Source organism: Eriocheir sinensis, chromosome 10, assembly GCF_024679095.1.
Source record: "Eriocheir sinensis breed Jianghai 21 chromosome 10, ASM2467909v1, whole genome shotgun sequence".
NCBI classification, from domain to species: Eukaryota; Metazoa; Arthropoda; class Malacostraca; order Decapoda; family Varunidae; genus Eriocheir; species Eriocheir sinensis.
The window spans coordinates 9,968,760-9,985,585 of NC_066518.1; the positions used below are offsets into that span (position 1 = coordinate 9,968,760).

The following is a 16,826-nucleotide window of genomic DNA, read 5'->3' on the forward strand; positions in this document are numbered from 1 at the left end:
ATCAACTCTGGACTGAAAGAAACAAAGCAAAGACGAAGAAACACAAAGCGAAACACAAAGCAGTCAGATACAGGACATATAATATCAATAGTTGTGTAGGTATCCTGTATTTGCCCATAGATAAAGTGATACCTACATATATCTGTCATGCAGTAATTGTACAATCACACTATGTACTGCCCGGGGGGTTAGGATGGCAGGTTCCTCCCTTCTCCTTGGTTGTATACCTGCAACAGTAAACTATCAATCAATCGAGTGTAACAAACAAGGAATAAAACAGACACTTAAAAAGGAGGATCACTTTTGCCCATCCTAATGATCCAGGGTGTGGCTGCCTCTTACTGTTAGGTTATTAATATTAATGTTACTCCTTATGGCATGACCTCTCATCTCCCTTGTTGTAATTCTCCTTGCAATAATAAACTTCAATCAATCAATCACTTAGAAAGGAGAGCCGTTAGAAAGTCAGAAATCCGCAGTCTTCGCCCTTCAGTTGACAGTCGATGAAGCGGCTAAACTAGCTTCCCCACCGCCACCATGGGTCCCGAGGTGCTGCAGAAGAAGCTCGAGGAGGAGGTGGAGGCCTACAAGAAGATCCAGAAGGGTAACTATGGACAGGAGCCTACCTCTGATCTATTTGAGAAGCGGAAAAGTGTATAGAGTTGGTGTAAAGAAGCCCCGCAGAGTGACAATAATACACGTGCCGCACAGGTGCCGCCTCGCCCACGCCCTCCACAACACTGGGCCAAATAAGCTTGATTTTGTGAGATATTAAAAAAGGCAGTAAAAGACTTAGGTGTTATTGTGCTCTATCACTCAAAGAACAAATTAATCAGGTGGAGAGGAATATTTCATTTGTCAAGACATGCTTGGACGAGAAAACCATAAAGATTCTTGTACCTATATAATCATGTAACTAGTAAGCTAGATTACTGTAATTCACTCTGTCATGGCCTACCCAAATCCCTGATGAGGAAACTACAAGTTGTCATGAACAGAGCAGCACGGCTATTAAAGGGTCTGCCGCCACATGAGAGAAGAACACCAGTGTAGTGCGGCGACTAGGCCTGATAAGGGAGCCTCCCATAACCCACTTGGTGAGTGGGGTACCTCTTTGGCCAACTTGGTAAGGAGTGGCTCTCCCGTCACGCTGGTCGTGAGTTCAATCCCAGGCAGCCGGCGAATACCCTCTCCTTGTCTTCACTAATTTCTCGTGTGTTTTGATTTACGCAGAGGACGTGTGGGGCCGAGAGAATAGTTGAAAAGAGAAAAATCAAATCTCGGGGCATGACACCAGCACTTACAGACTTACACTGGCTACCAATTAAGGCACGAATAGTCTACAAAATGTCTTGACCTATCAAGCAATACCACTTGGTAAAGCTGGATATATGAGAGATCTACTGCAGGACTTTTATTGCATGTTATGCACCTGTACATATGCGCTGCACATTATTCATCAAGATCAAGATTTGGACACTACTATGTCACTGAGACACAGAGCAAAACAGCACAGACTATGAGCTGGGAGTCAGTCTGGAATTGGGCTTCAGAGGATTTGAGAAGAGTGCCCCACGGTTCCATAATGAGTTATGCAAGGATGTTAAGAACAGTGGCAATTTAGCAACCTTCAAGAATGAACTGAAGACTCACTTATTCACTGAATCCTATGATGTTACAAACGGTGTCAGGTGAAATCGGCGCACGGATGAACTCGTCACACTCTGAGCACGAACTCGTCGCACTCGGAGCACGAACTCGTCGCAGTCGCGGACAAACTTGGGGCAAAAACTTTGGACTCCCATATCTCAAAAAAGCACTGGTTCAATCTTACTCAGATTTTTTTTAATGTGGCATAAGTAAACTAAGTAAGAGGTGCCTCCATACATGAGTAGGCCTCCTCCACGCTCTCCTGGATCCCCGGTCCCTCCTCACCCGAGTTCGTCCACGACTGCGACGAGTTCGTGCTCAGAGTGCGATGAATTCGTGCTCCGAGTGTGACAAGTTCGTCCGTGCGCTGATTTCGACTGTATTCGTTACAAACATGTGCAGCAAGGATAATTTTTGGTGTCAACTTCATTATATTGTTGACGGTCCTGTGGAGTGCTTCACTGCCAGTAGAGTGGGGCCTGAAACCTCATCAGTGGTAAATGGTACAGTAAATAGATTTATAAAATGCGTAATGGGCTTTGTGCTGAGCCTTTGGTTGTGATCACTGGCAGTCAGCGGGCGACCTTCTAGAATTTTCCATTTAATAGTTTGTCACAAGGATAGTTTCCACCATGATTGTTCTGAATTTATCTGTTATAACCCCTGGTGCACTTTATACTTGTACTATTCCTTGGGAAGGTAAACTGGTAACCTGGATGTCACACTTGCCCCATATCTTGGGGTAATGAATGGGTTGTTACCCACCACAGGCTCAAGGGTCAATGTGATGGAGATGAGCACTGAGGCTGCACACAGCTGTAGCACATGATCCCAATTTTTTTTTAACTATTCTCTTCCCTCTTTTTGTATGACTTGAGTATGCAACCCCCTCTTTAACCTAACAGAGAGTAACTTATCACTGTGGAGGCAGAGATTAACTAACGTGGGTCCCACTTTAGTCAATATTATTAAAAAGTATTTAATATTATGACCATGAGACAGTACGTTTAACATGCCAGTCTCTTGGTTGTGCTAACCACTGCACTAATGCCATTTTTTATATTGCAGATGTATCAAAAACATCAGGCTTAAGGACGCAACTTGATGTGCAGCTTAACGAAAATAAAGTAGTAAAGGAGGTAAAGTTATACATTGTAAAGCTAATTTTAGTAACTGCTAAGTAACTAACTTTAAATGAATTATAAGAAATGTCATAAGGAAAGAAAATGTGAATTGATTATTTGAAAGTAATATGAAAGTACCGTACTACTCTGGAATGAATTATTTGATAACTTAAGTCACCCAATTTTTTTACTGATATTCTTAAAACCTTTCCAGGAGCTTGACTTAATTAATGAAGAGAATGTGGTGTACAAGCTGATTGGACCAGCACTCATCCGCCAAGACCTGGAGGAGGCGCGGCAGAATGTGAGCAAGCGAGTGGACTACATACAGCAGGAAATGTAAGCTTGTCCTGGATTGGTAGTGGTGTGTGGAGACTGCACTAGGTTGAGAAACTGTTCTTAGTAACTGAATAATAGTAGTTAGCCCTTTTTAAACTTATATATTTATAAACTCAAAAGAAAAAGCTACTTGGAAGTTGCTGCCAGACAAAAAGCATCATGTTGCATATCACACATGGCTCAAAGCCTTAGTGTTTTGATATCAGATACTAAACATACCTCATCAGAGTATTTCTTCAAATAAGTAGTTAGTCCAGAAATATTTTAGTACCTTCCAAACTACTAAAAAGAGGGGCATCATTTACGTTGCTTGGCTTAAGAAACTTATATCTGTAATGATGCCTGCAACTCCTCTCTGCTTATTTTGTGTTTATTCCCAGCATTTCAGTAAACTCCTCCAATTATTTAGCTTGTAATGAAGATTTCTATAGTTTTACAGCATATAATGTTTGTTATAATCTAAGAAATGGAAGGGTTAAAATGGATGGCTCGTTAGTCTGACATATATAAATCAATAATGAATCTAGAATAGACAACTTCACAGTTCTTTAGTTCAGCGAATGGCAAATTTGTATACTATAACCCGAGACTTTAGTATAACAGTAGAGTTGTTGAATACTGGAATTGTTTGTCCTAAATATGTTTATTACTTCACTCTCAAGTGTGTAATTTTTTAGTATTTGTTGCCCTGCCAACTGATTATTAAATATTACCTTTTCTTCACATTCATCTTCAGACCTACAGTTCTCTCAAATTTTGTTGAGTTCCTTGATCATTCTTTGTAGGTTTTCCTCAGAATCACCTAGTAAGACTGTCATCTGTGAATTTAAGGTTGTTACGGCATTCACCGCTAAACTAATTCATATGTTCTGTCTGTCTATATCTCCGACACCCTGCTCCCTCACGGGAACCTACCTCCAGGGGATGGGTGCAGCAGAAGTGTCTCCATCTCTCCCTGTTCTGGCACTCCCTCTCAGGACACTCAATCCTGCTATTTCTAACTCTCTCGCTCCAACATTTGCTCACCTTATTGACCCACTTCACAGGTGGTCTTCCCCTGACACCCTCTCCCTCAATCCTTCCTTCATACACTTCAAAAATTCATTCTCATTCATTCTCATCACATGTATCCAAACCATCTCGACGAACTATGCTTTGTCCATTCGACCACTCCACAATCCACTCCCTTCGCTGTCACTCTCACACCAAACCACTCATACATGCCTTCATTGCTTTCTCCATCCCATCCTGAAACACAACATGCACCTCATATATAACTCATTTCCACTGCACATATTCTCGATTACTGTGTTCCATGTTCGCGTCTGATGCATATGACAGAGTTGGCAGGATAATACTGTTCCTTATGTTATTCTACTCTAATTTCTTGGATACTTTGTCAAAGCAAGGTTATACAGTAATACAGGGAGATTAAGCTCTAACCCCTCCCCCAAGAAAACATATGTACAAACACCCAAAGTACATACTGCATTCACCAACCATCCAGTATATCTTTTTTATTATTATTATTATTGTATTCTTCCCTTAGGTTTGAGGAATATATATGTGCTTACTACTTGCTTGATGGGCTTAGACTGTCCACCCAGAGTCAGCTGACCTGAAAGTCAAGTGTGGGACCCTTGCCACAATCAGCCCTCCTAGTGATGTTTAATATTTTGCTCAGATTTACAGGACTGCTTATTAGTTTGACTACCACTCACTGAAGCATGCTTGGGAGGCACTCCAAAATTGTTTATGTATACAGATGCAGAAAGGCACAACATTGGTGGCTGTTTGTTTGTCACATTTCTTTTGCTAGAAAATGTTTACTGCTGTTGAGGTCATTCAATATGAATATAATTTGTATTAGGAATCATCAGCATCATTATTCTATTTTCATATCCTCAAGATGTATACAGAGATTCAGTGAGGAAAATAAAAACAAGGAAAAGAAAATTAACGAGTGGTCATGGGATTGGGCTTCAGATATTATGCCTGGCCACTGAAGCAGGCTGTCAGAAACAGTGGCATAGCTAGGTGTCTATCAATAGGGGCCACCTAAGAGGACATACCTGAGTATAGGAGGACACTAGGCAAGGGGAGTTTAGGGGCATTCTGGTGCCACATAAAAGGTTACTAGGGCATATTCTGAGATCAGATCAATGGTAGGTATGAAGGGATGGCCAGTGGGGTGCCATGTGCCCCCAATTGCTACGCCTCTGGTCAGATACTAGGATTGTCTATGGGAACATGCTGTTAGAAAGCAACTGAGTGATTAAGGACTTTTTTTGTATACATAGTAATACAAAAAGAACCTCATGGCTTAGTAGACAACATGGAAGAGCATGCATGTGTACTGCACCCTTCTTTTGAATACACTATAAATACATGTATCATTAATTTTGGAACACTGACTTCATGGTATGCATTTTCCTTATGCGGTAGGATCTCCCCATAACGATTTCCTTAATGACATTTTCAACAATATCGATAAGTTAAATTTAAATACTAAGTTTCTACAACAACATTTGGATTCCCTTGAATAACAGATTTTTCACTGGATGGTAGTGTCTAGGTGTATCTTGGATAGCGATTATTTGCTGCCATCTAGATGACTTAGTCATCAGACTCCCAGCTTAGTAGTGTGTAGAAGGTAATTTTATGCTGCTGCCATCCCAGGACTTTTATTTATTTTTTCCATTTGGATGCCTCTTTTGACTTGTTTTATTTTTGCTGAAATAATATGAATTGTTGTTGAATCAACACAACTAATATAAGACTCACGTTAAAGGAATTAAGGAGGTGTATGGTGTGATGATTGATTCAAGGTTTGTGCATGGAGGCTATTGTGGTGCACTGTTGTACCTATGGTGATGTTCCAACTCTGGCCTCTTGCACCCGGCTGACAAACTTTTGTCAACACATCATAAGACCCGTCCAAGCCAACCCTTACAACTCATCATCATCATCATTTCATCGACGCCTGCTCCTAGGAGCTCCCACAAGGGGATGGCCACGGCAGAAGAGCTTCCAACTTTCTCTATCCAGACACTCCCTCCTTGCCTGCTCAAAGTTTCTCAAAGATCTTTCCCCCCTCTCCCCAATGTACTCTTGCACCCTATCCCTCCATTTCACTGGAGGTTGTCCTCTAGCATTCCCTCCCTCTATCTCACATACACCCTTCTGGTCTTCTTACTCTCCTTACAACTACTGGTTATAAAGGTGAAACTATCACACAACAGCACATACACCATCTTAAACCACAAAGCTTGAAAACTGAGCTATGAGTGTCTGGCTGCAGCCAAGGATAGACAAGAAGGATCATGCCACTAAGCTGCATAATATTACCACACCTTTCAATGGTTTGTTCACATGTGGCTTGGGAGTTGCAGAAAATGCTCAATGCAATATGCTATTATCTCTTACCCTTAGTCACAGCCCAGTCACCCTCTAGCTCAACAGTATTCACACACTATGGATTAAATGTGTGTGGGCTGCTGTGTGATAACTTCGTCTCTATAACCAGTAGTTGTAAGGGTCGGCTCAGCAGGTTTTATGATGTGTTGCTGGAAGTGGGTAAGCCAGGTGAAAAAGAGGCCAGCATGTGGAGAGTTTTATATATCTTATGTTGATTCATTTAGGATTCTTATTATTTTAGGAAACACTAAAGTATTGATAAGAGGGATTCCTGTGGTGATTGAAGCACTTCTATTTTTCAGTGTCACACAAATATGTTTTCATTAATAAATGTGCTTTTGCAGGCACCAATTTAACCTTATTGGCAAGGTCCTGTTGTACTTTCACTTTTTAGGTATAATGAATGGTTCCAAAATGCAGGAATCATCCTCACCAAAATGATGATGTGGTTAAATGAGGCTCACTGTAAAATCTGTAGATTAATCACTGAGAAAGACTGTTCTTACTCCTTACATCATTATCATCATCAGTGACCATTTCCTACTAATGTTGTAGGATAGGTCACAAAAGATGTGTAACCTTTCTAACTACTGTTCTAGCCAAAATAGTTGAGAGGTGGTCCCTTTCCTTTACCTCAACCTTGTGTGTCACAGGAACTTGTCCTTTTGGGAATTGCCCATATAAGAACCCGACTTAAAACGGCGAATGATGACACAGCCATCGTATTTGCCTTCTGCATGGCAAAATTAATCTCAGGCATTTATCAAAGCTAATGAAGTCTAGCAGTTGTACCTTAACCTAACCCAAACCACAGGGAGGAAGTTTGCACCCATTAAATAGCTTCACCACATTCATCCCTAACTATTACATATTTTCTTACAGGTCATTAAAAAGTTACTGAAAAAGATTCAGTCAATGTATTCGATAGTACAATGATTTCATAATGTCTATCTTTTCCAGTAAGCGACATGGAAATACTATCGAAAAATTAGAAAAGGACGCTGAATCTAAAAGGGATAATATTGGAAAGTACCAACAACAACTACAACAAATGATGATGAAGCAAGCAGGGAAGTGAAGGACTGACGCACTAAATAGCATTAAGGATGAAAAGTGTTAAGCCTAATCTCAATTTTTTTCGATGCTTGGTTTTGTGTATTTTTTCGATTTTTACTATTTTGTCAGTTTTGCCTCAACCTGTAGAATGTCTTAAATACAGAAAATTAAGATCACGTAACTAAGAATTATGTCGGCGCTGCATATCATCGCAAAGATGAATAAATTGATACTTCCTAAAGATATTGAGTAGTTTGGACACCTATAATGCAAGTTAATGGATATTTTGCATTTTTCAAGTTATTTAATAATGTCTCGATATTAACACCTGCTTATTCGTTTTGAAGAGCTGTATGTTTGAAGGAGTAAATCATCCCAATACAATTGGATACTTTGCTTATTAAACCCTTGGAACTTCTATGTTTTGATTTTCATCCTCACATGCTTCATTTTACAAGTTTGCAAATGCTTTTTCAAATCAACCTAACCTAACCTAACTGCAAGTGAACATATGAAAAAGTATTAATGAGTGATATGGAATTAGATGTTGCAAAGGAGGTTTGGAATGAGGCAGGCAAATAGGTAGGTGTGCTGAGGTAAGACCAAACTGGGAAAAAGGAAAAAAAATGTTATAAGGGTACTTGAAACAGACAGGGGAAACCTAAGTGACAGCATGTGGTATATTAACAGTGAATTAGTACATAAATGAATATTATACATGCAGAAAAGATGAATGGCAAGCTGGAATGGAAGAACACTTGGTTTGAAAGTATGAACCAGAGAACTTGAAAAGACACTGTTACAATGGTCAGTAGGATTGGTGATGATGGGGCCTTACCAAATGTAAAGTGCTGGAGGTAATAAGTTAATAGTTTGTGAATACTGAGTGTTTATTTCACTGGGCAATCTTTCATCCATACTTAATAAATGCATTCAATTTCTTGAGGCTTCAACTCCACACAGGAATCATTGCAAATTATTAAGATGATGGAATGTTAAGAAAAAGTATAATGTATTTTCATTGACAAATAATTAAGTCACTATAATTTCCATTGCAAGTGTCACCTACTGCTGTCAATAAAAAGCTCACTCTGCAAGATATGATTGAGTATCCTACCTCTACCTCCTGATACAACTTCTGCCACATTAATGTTGGAACCATATAGAAATGTGAAAGCTATTTGTTGTATTGAATAGGGCAGTTATCTATTGCTTTCAAAAGTGCACACAAAATAAGGCTGATCCTGCAAACCTTTCCAGATGAAAAGTTTTAAGGTTAGGGGTTATTACAGGAGAGAAAACTGTTTGATTGGATATAAATATATAACAGACAGCCTAAAAAACATTATCTGATTATCTTTTGTCTACTGTTTGTTTCATCGACTGACAAATAGATTAACAAGAAGTTCAGGCAAATTTCTTTGAAGAAATTTTCAAGTGCGAAGAATTGTGCATTTAATATCAGCATCAGTGAAGGCAATACTACTACGAGTACTTCAACTACTGTTTCTATCAGAGGTACTGCTTCTACTGCTGCTAGTTACTGTTACTACTACTACTACTACTGTTAACAATAATAACTAATAATAATAATCATTATAACGAGTAAAAATAATAAGAATAAAAATATTATTCATAAAATTATTACCATCATTATTATTATTATTATTATTATTATTATTATTATTATTATTATTATTATTATATTTATTATTGTTGTTATTATGATTATTATTATTATTATTATTATTATTATTATTATTATTATTATTATTATTATTATTATTATTATATTTGTTATTGTTACTATAATTATTATTATTATAATTATTATTATTATTATTATTATTATTATTATTATTATTATTATTATTATTATTATTATCAGTAATAGTATTTTTAGTATTGGAAGTTATTATTATTAATTAATTATTATCATTATTATTATTATTATTATTATTATTATTATTATTATTATTATTATTATTATTATTATTAGCAGTAGTAGTAGTGGTAGACGTGTTGTTATATTTTTACTATTAATGATAAATTCACTCTAAAATTCTTTCCATGTAGCGAGTCGAGGGCTCACTGCAGAAAGATTTGCAGGCTGAGTCATGCACGGCGGTATTTGCCTCCACCCACTCATCCACCCACCCACCCCCCTCCGGTCCGCCTGTACCTCCACCTCTTGATTGTGTTACTTCTCTTACCCACTCACTGAACATGGACTTATCAGGTGCTGCCCCACAGGCTCATAAAAGGACCGAAGACACATACGAGTAGGCCTACGTATTGTATTTGCTGATGCTGTATTCAGTAAACATTTTCTCTCACCATGTATCTGTCTACCTATGTATCTATCTATCTATCTATCTATCTGTTCAACTCTGCATATTGAAATTTTAAAACCTGGACGTTGAAAATTCACACCACCCCAACGTCCTTATTCCATATTAAGACGATCGGTGAGACAGACTGTGAACTCATTACAGTCTCGTGTTTTGCTTCCAGAGAGAGAGAGAGGGGGGGGGGGGGGAGATAGAGAGAGACGGGTAGACAGAAGTGTGGATGAAGAATGGTTCGTGTGTGTGTTTACAAGCGGCTGTAAAGAGAGGTTGCGTGAGGTGTTACTTGTGTGCAGAATACGTACTCGGGACAGCTGTGTGTGTGTGTGTGTGTGTGTGAGAGAGAGAGAGAGAGAGAGAGAGAGAGAGAAAGGGTGAGACAGTTGTATGAGTGCGTGAGGGAGGATAAGGTGGGTGTGTGAGGCTGTGAGGGGTGTGAGTGATCCAACAGACCACGGCCGCATTCCCCTGAAGACCGTGGGCGGCTGATGACTCCACCACACTGCTCTCTCTCTCTCTCTCTCTCTCTCTCTCTCTCTCTCCATTATAGTTATCATTACGAGAATACGACTTAATTAACAGAATCACGTCCCTTAATTACTTCTAACTCCTTTCCTCCTCCTCCTCCTCCTCCTCCTCTTCATTTCCTTTTGGGTCGCCTTGCTCTTGGCTTTCCTGGTCCTCCTTTTCTTTCTCCTACTTTTCCCAATATTTTACCTTTCTTTTTTTGCTAATATTATACAATGTTTTTCCTTTCTTTTTTTCTTCTTCTTTATCTTCCTCTTACTTTTTCGCCTAGTTCAAATTGCTTCTCCTTTCCCTTTAGTCCACATTGCTCCTCCTCCTCCTCCTCCTCCTCCTCCTTTTCTTACTTATAATAGGCCACATTGCTTCTCCTCCCCTTCCTCTTCCTTCTGTAGTCCTCATTGCTCCTCGCTCTCACGTCTTCCTCCTCCTCCTCCTCCTCCTCCATTCCCCCTTCCCCTCCCCTGCCCTCCTCCCGTTCCTTCCTTTCTCCCTTTTTTTAGAACATGAAGAAATAATGAAACTTTTATTTATATTCGAGTGTTTGTTGCGCACGGACTGGGTCAACGAATGGGTCTGTGGGGAGATACTTAATATTACTTTCACTACGCAAGGAGGGAGAAAAATACAGGGACAGACAGAAATTCCCTCTCTCTCTCTCTCTCTCTCTCTCTCTCTCTCTCTCTCTCTCTCTCTCTCTCTCTCTCTCTCTCTCTAGTTTAGTCAGACCCCACTTGGAATATGCGGTACAGTTTTGGTCTCCCCACCATGCAAAGGACATCGCTAAATTAGGTGTTCAGCGTCGGGCAACAAAAATGATCCCTTCCTTGCGCAACAAATCCTACGAAGAAAGGCTTTCCACCCTTAACATGTTCTCTCTTGAGAAACGTCGCCGCCGAGGAAAACTGATCGAATGTTTTAAAATGCTTAAAAGTTTCACGAATGTAGACATAACAAAATTGTTTATGATCGATGACACTTTGTGAACGAAGAACAATGGGATAAAACTCAAATGTAGACAAATAAATTCAGGCTGCACCTAATTTTTCTTCACCAACGTTGTAGTGCGAGAATGGAATAAGCTCCCACCTTCAGTGCTCCAACGTAACACGATTGACTCCTTTAAAAACAACTCAACCGTCACTTTCTTGAACTTAATATTAACTACAGTTGAAATGCAACGTTTTGGAGCCATCTGATTAATGCAGAATCACTTAGGTTTAAGAACAGACCACCTAGTCTGGACCATGGGGCCTGTGTGGTCTGATTTTCTATGTAAATCTCTCTCTCTCTCTCTCTCTCTCTCTCTCTCTCTCTCTCTCTCTCTCTCTCTCTCTCTCTCTCTCTCTCTCTCTCTCTCTCTCTCTCTCTCTCTCTCTCTCTTACTCGGCCTTGTTTTATGTTCCTTCTCTGTATCCGGCCAGTCATCCCACATCCTCCCGTTGCTGTTGTTGTTTTTTGTCTCCCGTCATTCATTCATTCTCGTCTCATAGACTGGGCGATTATATCCTTATTGTCCTTGTTCTTGTTTTTGTTCTTCTTCCTCTTCTCCTGTCGGTTATTCATACATGTCTCATAAATTGAACGATTATATATTCCTTCCTTTTTTTTCTTCTTCTTCTTCTTCTTCTTCTTCTTCTTCTTCTTCTTTTTGGACGATTATATATTCCTTCTTCTTCTTCTTCTTCTTGTTTTTCTTTTTCTTCTTCTTCTTCTTCTTCTTCTTCTTCTTCTTCTTCTTCTTCTTCTTCTTCTTCTTCTTCTTCTTCATTCCGCTCCTCTTTCTTCTCCTATCTTTCTCCTTCCTCCTCCTCATATACTTAACATTGCTTTTCGTTCTCGTTTGTGATTGTTTTCGTAATTTCGTATATAGCCAAGTTACCGGTGAAGAGAATGCGAGGTACGTACACAAAAAGCTAAACCATTTCGAACAGTATGATTACATATATTTAATTACGATTCTTCTAAAACAATCCAATATAGTTTAATCAATTCCCTTCTTTAAATGTCCTATGTCGAAGGTATACGCGTTCGCCACCATTAACCCGCCGTCCCTGTAACTAATTTTAATGTATAACTAATTCCTTTCTTTCAATGTTGCGTATCAGTGGTATGTGTTTGCCCCGCCAGCCCATCGTCCCGCCGCCCCTGTAACTCCCATCACGGCCGCCTCCCTCGTCACCTCGCAGACTGCCCGACCTTCGCCCCCTCCGCTACCTCATTGTTTTACCTTTGCATAATTACAAGAGAATCCCCAGCCCCTCACAGCCTCTATCGACTCGTTATGTTTATGGTCTGTCTCAGCGAATCTCCTCCCTCCCCTACTTTAATTGAATCTAATAAACTTGTGTAGATTTGTGTGTGTGTGTGTGTGTGTGTGTGTGTTTACCTACTAGTGATAGGAAATGAGCTGCTCTCGTAAGGTCTCGTCTCTTAATGTCAAATATCAATCAGTAAAACTTTGAACTTATTAACCCCTTGACTGCGGATTTCCTATAAGAAGACATCACCAAGTTGCTACAATTCAATGAAGAAAAATGTAAAGTCATGCACCTTGGGAGGGGTAGGCGGTAGAGGGTAGGCGGTGGCGTAGGTGGTAGCGTACTGGGCCCACATTCACCGCGTGATGGACGACGCGGGTTCGAATCCCCACGCTACCACTCGGATTTTTCAGTCACCGCCGAGTGGCTTAAAACTACCCACATGCTGTCCTGAAGACCACCCATCAACCCGGACTCTAGAGGAAGCCGTCCAAGCGAATCAAGAACGAGTTCCGGGGGGCAGCATGAGCCAATGCAAGATGGCGCCACTATAAACACTCGCCTGCCTGCGCCAGAACGGGCTGGGCCGACCATCAGGCCCCACCTGGAAGAAGCCTTGGGCCGACCATCAGGCCCCACCGGGAAGATGCCTACCGGCGCAATAGGCAATCAACGTAAAAAAAAAAAAAAAAAAAAAATCCAGCAACTTCATGTTTCTTATTGGAGTGCGGGCTCCTACGAGATGCGTCGAATTGAAATGATATTCTACACTAAATTCGAGTCTATATTAGAAGACTATAATGATGATGATGGAGATGATAATAATAATAACACTAATAATAATAGTAGTGATGAATTTAATAAGAGTAATAATGACTTTCGTTTTTACTATTTCATCTCTTCTAGGAACGAATGTCTAAGTTTATACACTCACGTGCCCCTCTCGTGTGGATTTGGGATATTTTTGCCGCTCCTGACTCCCAGTATCACCATCTGCTTCCGCCGGTTTTGTAAAATCTTTTGTGGGTTCTCAAATTTTCCCACAGTCTTGTGTTAATGCCCTCCCGCCTCCTCCTCCCCCTCCTTCTCCTTCTGCTGCTGCTTACGTTGCTATTTTAGTTTAGCAATCTTGAACTTCCGCTTGGCTTCCATCCGGCTCAACCACCGACGCTTATTTACTTGGTCCGGCATCGATTTATTTAAAAATGGATTTAAGAGTTTCCTCTGTCATCCTGCGCGACTAATAAAATCCTACATAATCTGTCCAGCCAAAATTATGAGCAATGTGATGACATCGCCAATGACAAACATCGCAATAGTTTCATACAGTCTCTGGGATCCAAATAAAACTTATCGATCTCTTCATAAGGGGGAATCAGAGTGGACGCAGAAATTAGGGTTATTATATTATCGATTTACCTTCAATAACAACAACATGTTGGATGATCTCTAATATGAAACATTCAATATTTTCCATTGTCATCACTTTCCAAGTGATAATTACAACTAAGGTAGTTTTCGTGGGCATGTGTGCTTCATCAGTTCATAGTGCTTACATCCACAAGGACTAAAAGATGGAAGATTTGGGGTTCTAACACGGAGTCTAACCTGATAAGAAACAAAGGGAAAGTGAAGCTAAGTTAGTCATTTTGGCACAAAAGCCGCCTTACTGCAAGATCAAGGTAGGAGCATACGCTAAAAATGCGCGTGGCCTCGTGACTCATCTCCGTTGCATTGGCCCTCGAGCACGAGGCGGTATATAACCCAGTACCCTGGGGCAAATCCAGTGCATGATTAGATCATGGTGAAGGACTTTGTCCTATTTTTTCCTCCATTTCGTATTATTATAATCTGTACCCGGACAGGAAGCAGATGATTCTATTTTTACTGTGAGAAAGATGTGTGTGTGTGTGTGTGTGTGTGTGTGTGTGTGTGTGTGTGTGTGTGTGTGTGTGTGTGTGTGTGTGTATGATGTGCGCGGGGAGGGGGAGAGGGCTCATGGGAGTATATTTGAGTCCATTATAGTTTTTTCTTCTCTCTCTCTCTCTCTCTCTCTCTCTCTCTCTCTCTCTCTCTCTCTCCTACACACACACACACACACACACACACACACACACACACACATAACGCACAGGTGTATCACACTGTCTTTCGTACACAAAAATATCTAGTACTCAGCTTCACACTCGCCGCTACCCTTGAACTTCCGGAACTCGTGCAAGTCATGCGCCAGGAGAGACCCCATTGCTGGTTGTGTAGAGCTGCATCATTATCGAGGAGAAAAAAAGATGCAGAAGATAAGAACACGCAAGTCCCGTCACACCTGGTCGAAAATGTTGCATTCTCCTTGTTTTCTCAGTTAAGTAAAAAATGCGGCAGTTGTGCGTCGGTCTAACACACGGCACAAACAACAAGATTGCCTTCCCTTCACAAGTAACAATGATGAGCACAATGACAACGGAGATGCATTGACAGCTGCTATCATTTAATAAACCGTTTATTATTATTATTATTATCATTATTATTACACACACACACTTGTCGACAAAAACGTAGCGGACATGCAGTTCTCAACACATACGCCTACCACCATCACCACCTTCACCACCCCACCATCACCACCACAAATGCCCCACCATCACCACTATTATCAACCCCCAAATACCATCTCAATACCGTACTATCAGGCTGATAAAACAGGTTGAACCCCCCCATCGCTGCTGCAGCCAGGAAGGAACAGCCCCGGGCGCAAGGAAAAAAAAACTGGCTAAAATGGGTATGTTATCACCTCAGTCCACGCCCCTTCCCCGATGGACTTTTCCTTCCCGTCGCCCCCCCCATGCAATATTCCTGTTCGTACACTCTTGCTATCTATCTAGTCCAGCGTGTCTCCTCCCAGCGTTGAGAGTTTTTGTGGGCCCGTCAGTCCAGTGGTGGGGTGGCGAAACTAATGGGGGTGGTAAAAGGAAACGAAGGGTGCAATTCTTTCTGGCGGCGGTGCTAGTGACTCGAAAAGGCCAGTATAGTTTTTGTGTGTTGAGCTACAATCTTCATGCATCAATTTCACAGCTTGTTTCCCAGTTTCCGCCTTCAGTCTCACATCGTAAAAAAACCGCGGCATCTACCACAATTGGCGACATGATAAATTTAAACCACTGCAGACCAAATAGTCTTCTTCCTGTAACTAACAAACTTTTCTTAATAATAAACAGAACGTGTAATTGAAACACTACATGCGAACTGTGCACTCAGATGTTCGAAGATACAAATCAGATTACACACACAAACACACACACACACAAAAAAAAAAAAAATCAAACTAAAAAAATATAAAAGTACCATCGGTCAGAGCTGGTAATATATTATGTCGGCCACGGCACAGAGACGACAAAACAGAAAACTATCAGAGTGCGGGAGTTCCTCATACTGAGATTCAAGATATCGTGAAAGCAAATGAAGAAAAATCCCTCAGAAAGCTTGACCATACAATCGAAACTGCACTGTAAGCAATCGAAGACAGTCGAATCAATGATTTTGAGATTCTACCCAAAATATCTCACACACAATAATTTCGTAAAATGTGAGGAGAAGGAAGCAGCATTTCAAGTGCGTAAAAATAACAGAGGGAAAGAAGAGCTGAGAAAGAAAAGGGAAAAATGAAACGGAATCTGCAGAAGGCTTGTTTGTCTTGAGGCGGATATTGTGTTCCATCCCTCCTTTATACCCTTCCCGCGCCTCACTGTTGTTTCCCCTCTTCCATCTCCCCTTCCTCCTCCTTCATTCCCTCCATCCTCATTTGTATCTGTTTTACATGTATCTCTCTCTATGTATACATTTCTTTCAAGCTTTATTTTTTTTTACTCTCCTTATAGTTTCCTCCCCTTTCTCTTTATCTTGTTTTTTGTCTCCTTCCTTTTCCCCTCGCATACCATTTACATTTTCTTTGTGTCTCCCTTCCTCCTCCTTCCTACCCTCTTTAAATTACGATGTCATCTAATCCCTTCTCTCCTACTCTCCTCGACCCTTTCTCACGTTTCCCTTCGCCCTCCTGTCTCGACTTACACCCCTTTATTTACCTAGTTTCTTTCTGTGCGTCCTTTACATGT

At 40.6% G+C, this 16,826-nt stretch overlaps 1 protein-coding gene and 1 long non-coding RNA gene across 2 annotated transcripts in view; one reads left to right on the forward strand and one right to left on the reverse strand.

Annotated features, from left to right (window-relative positions):
• Nucleotides 1–16,826, reverse strand: part of LOC126996571 (uncharacterized) — a 94,963-nt gene that overhangs the window by 43,228 nt on the left and 34,909 nt on the right. The gene's annotated exons all lie outside the window — the stretch shown is intronic.
• On the forward strand, nucleotides 446–8,004 carry LOC126996570 (prefoldin subunit 6-like). The gene is made up of 4 exons (XM_050857170.1): nucleotides 446–604; nucleotides 2,719–2,789; nucleotides 2,989–3,113; nucleotides 7,491–8,004. The coding sequence occupies exons 1-4, from the start codon at nucleotides 538–540 to the stop codon at nucleotides 7,606–7,608; spliced, it is 381 nt and encodes a 126-aa protein (XP_050713127.1). The 5' UTR covers nucleotides 446–537; the 3' UTR covers nucleotides 7,609–8,004.

Bases quoted from the DNA above. Each gene is read 5' to 3' on its own strand.
- LOC126996570 (XM_050857170.1), top strand. From the start codon at position 538: ATGGGTCCCGAGGTGCTGCAGAAGAAGCTCGAGGAGGAGGTGGAGGCC. The intron at 605-2,718 runs GTAACTATGGAC...TTTATATTGCAG, and splicing joins CTACAAGAAGATCCAGAAGG to ATGTATCAAAAACATCAGGC. The intron at 3,114-7,490 runs GTAAGCTTGTCC...TATCTTTTCCAG, and splicing joins GACTACATACAGCAGGAAAT to TAAGCGACATGGAAATACTA.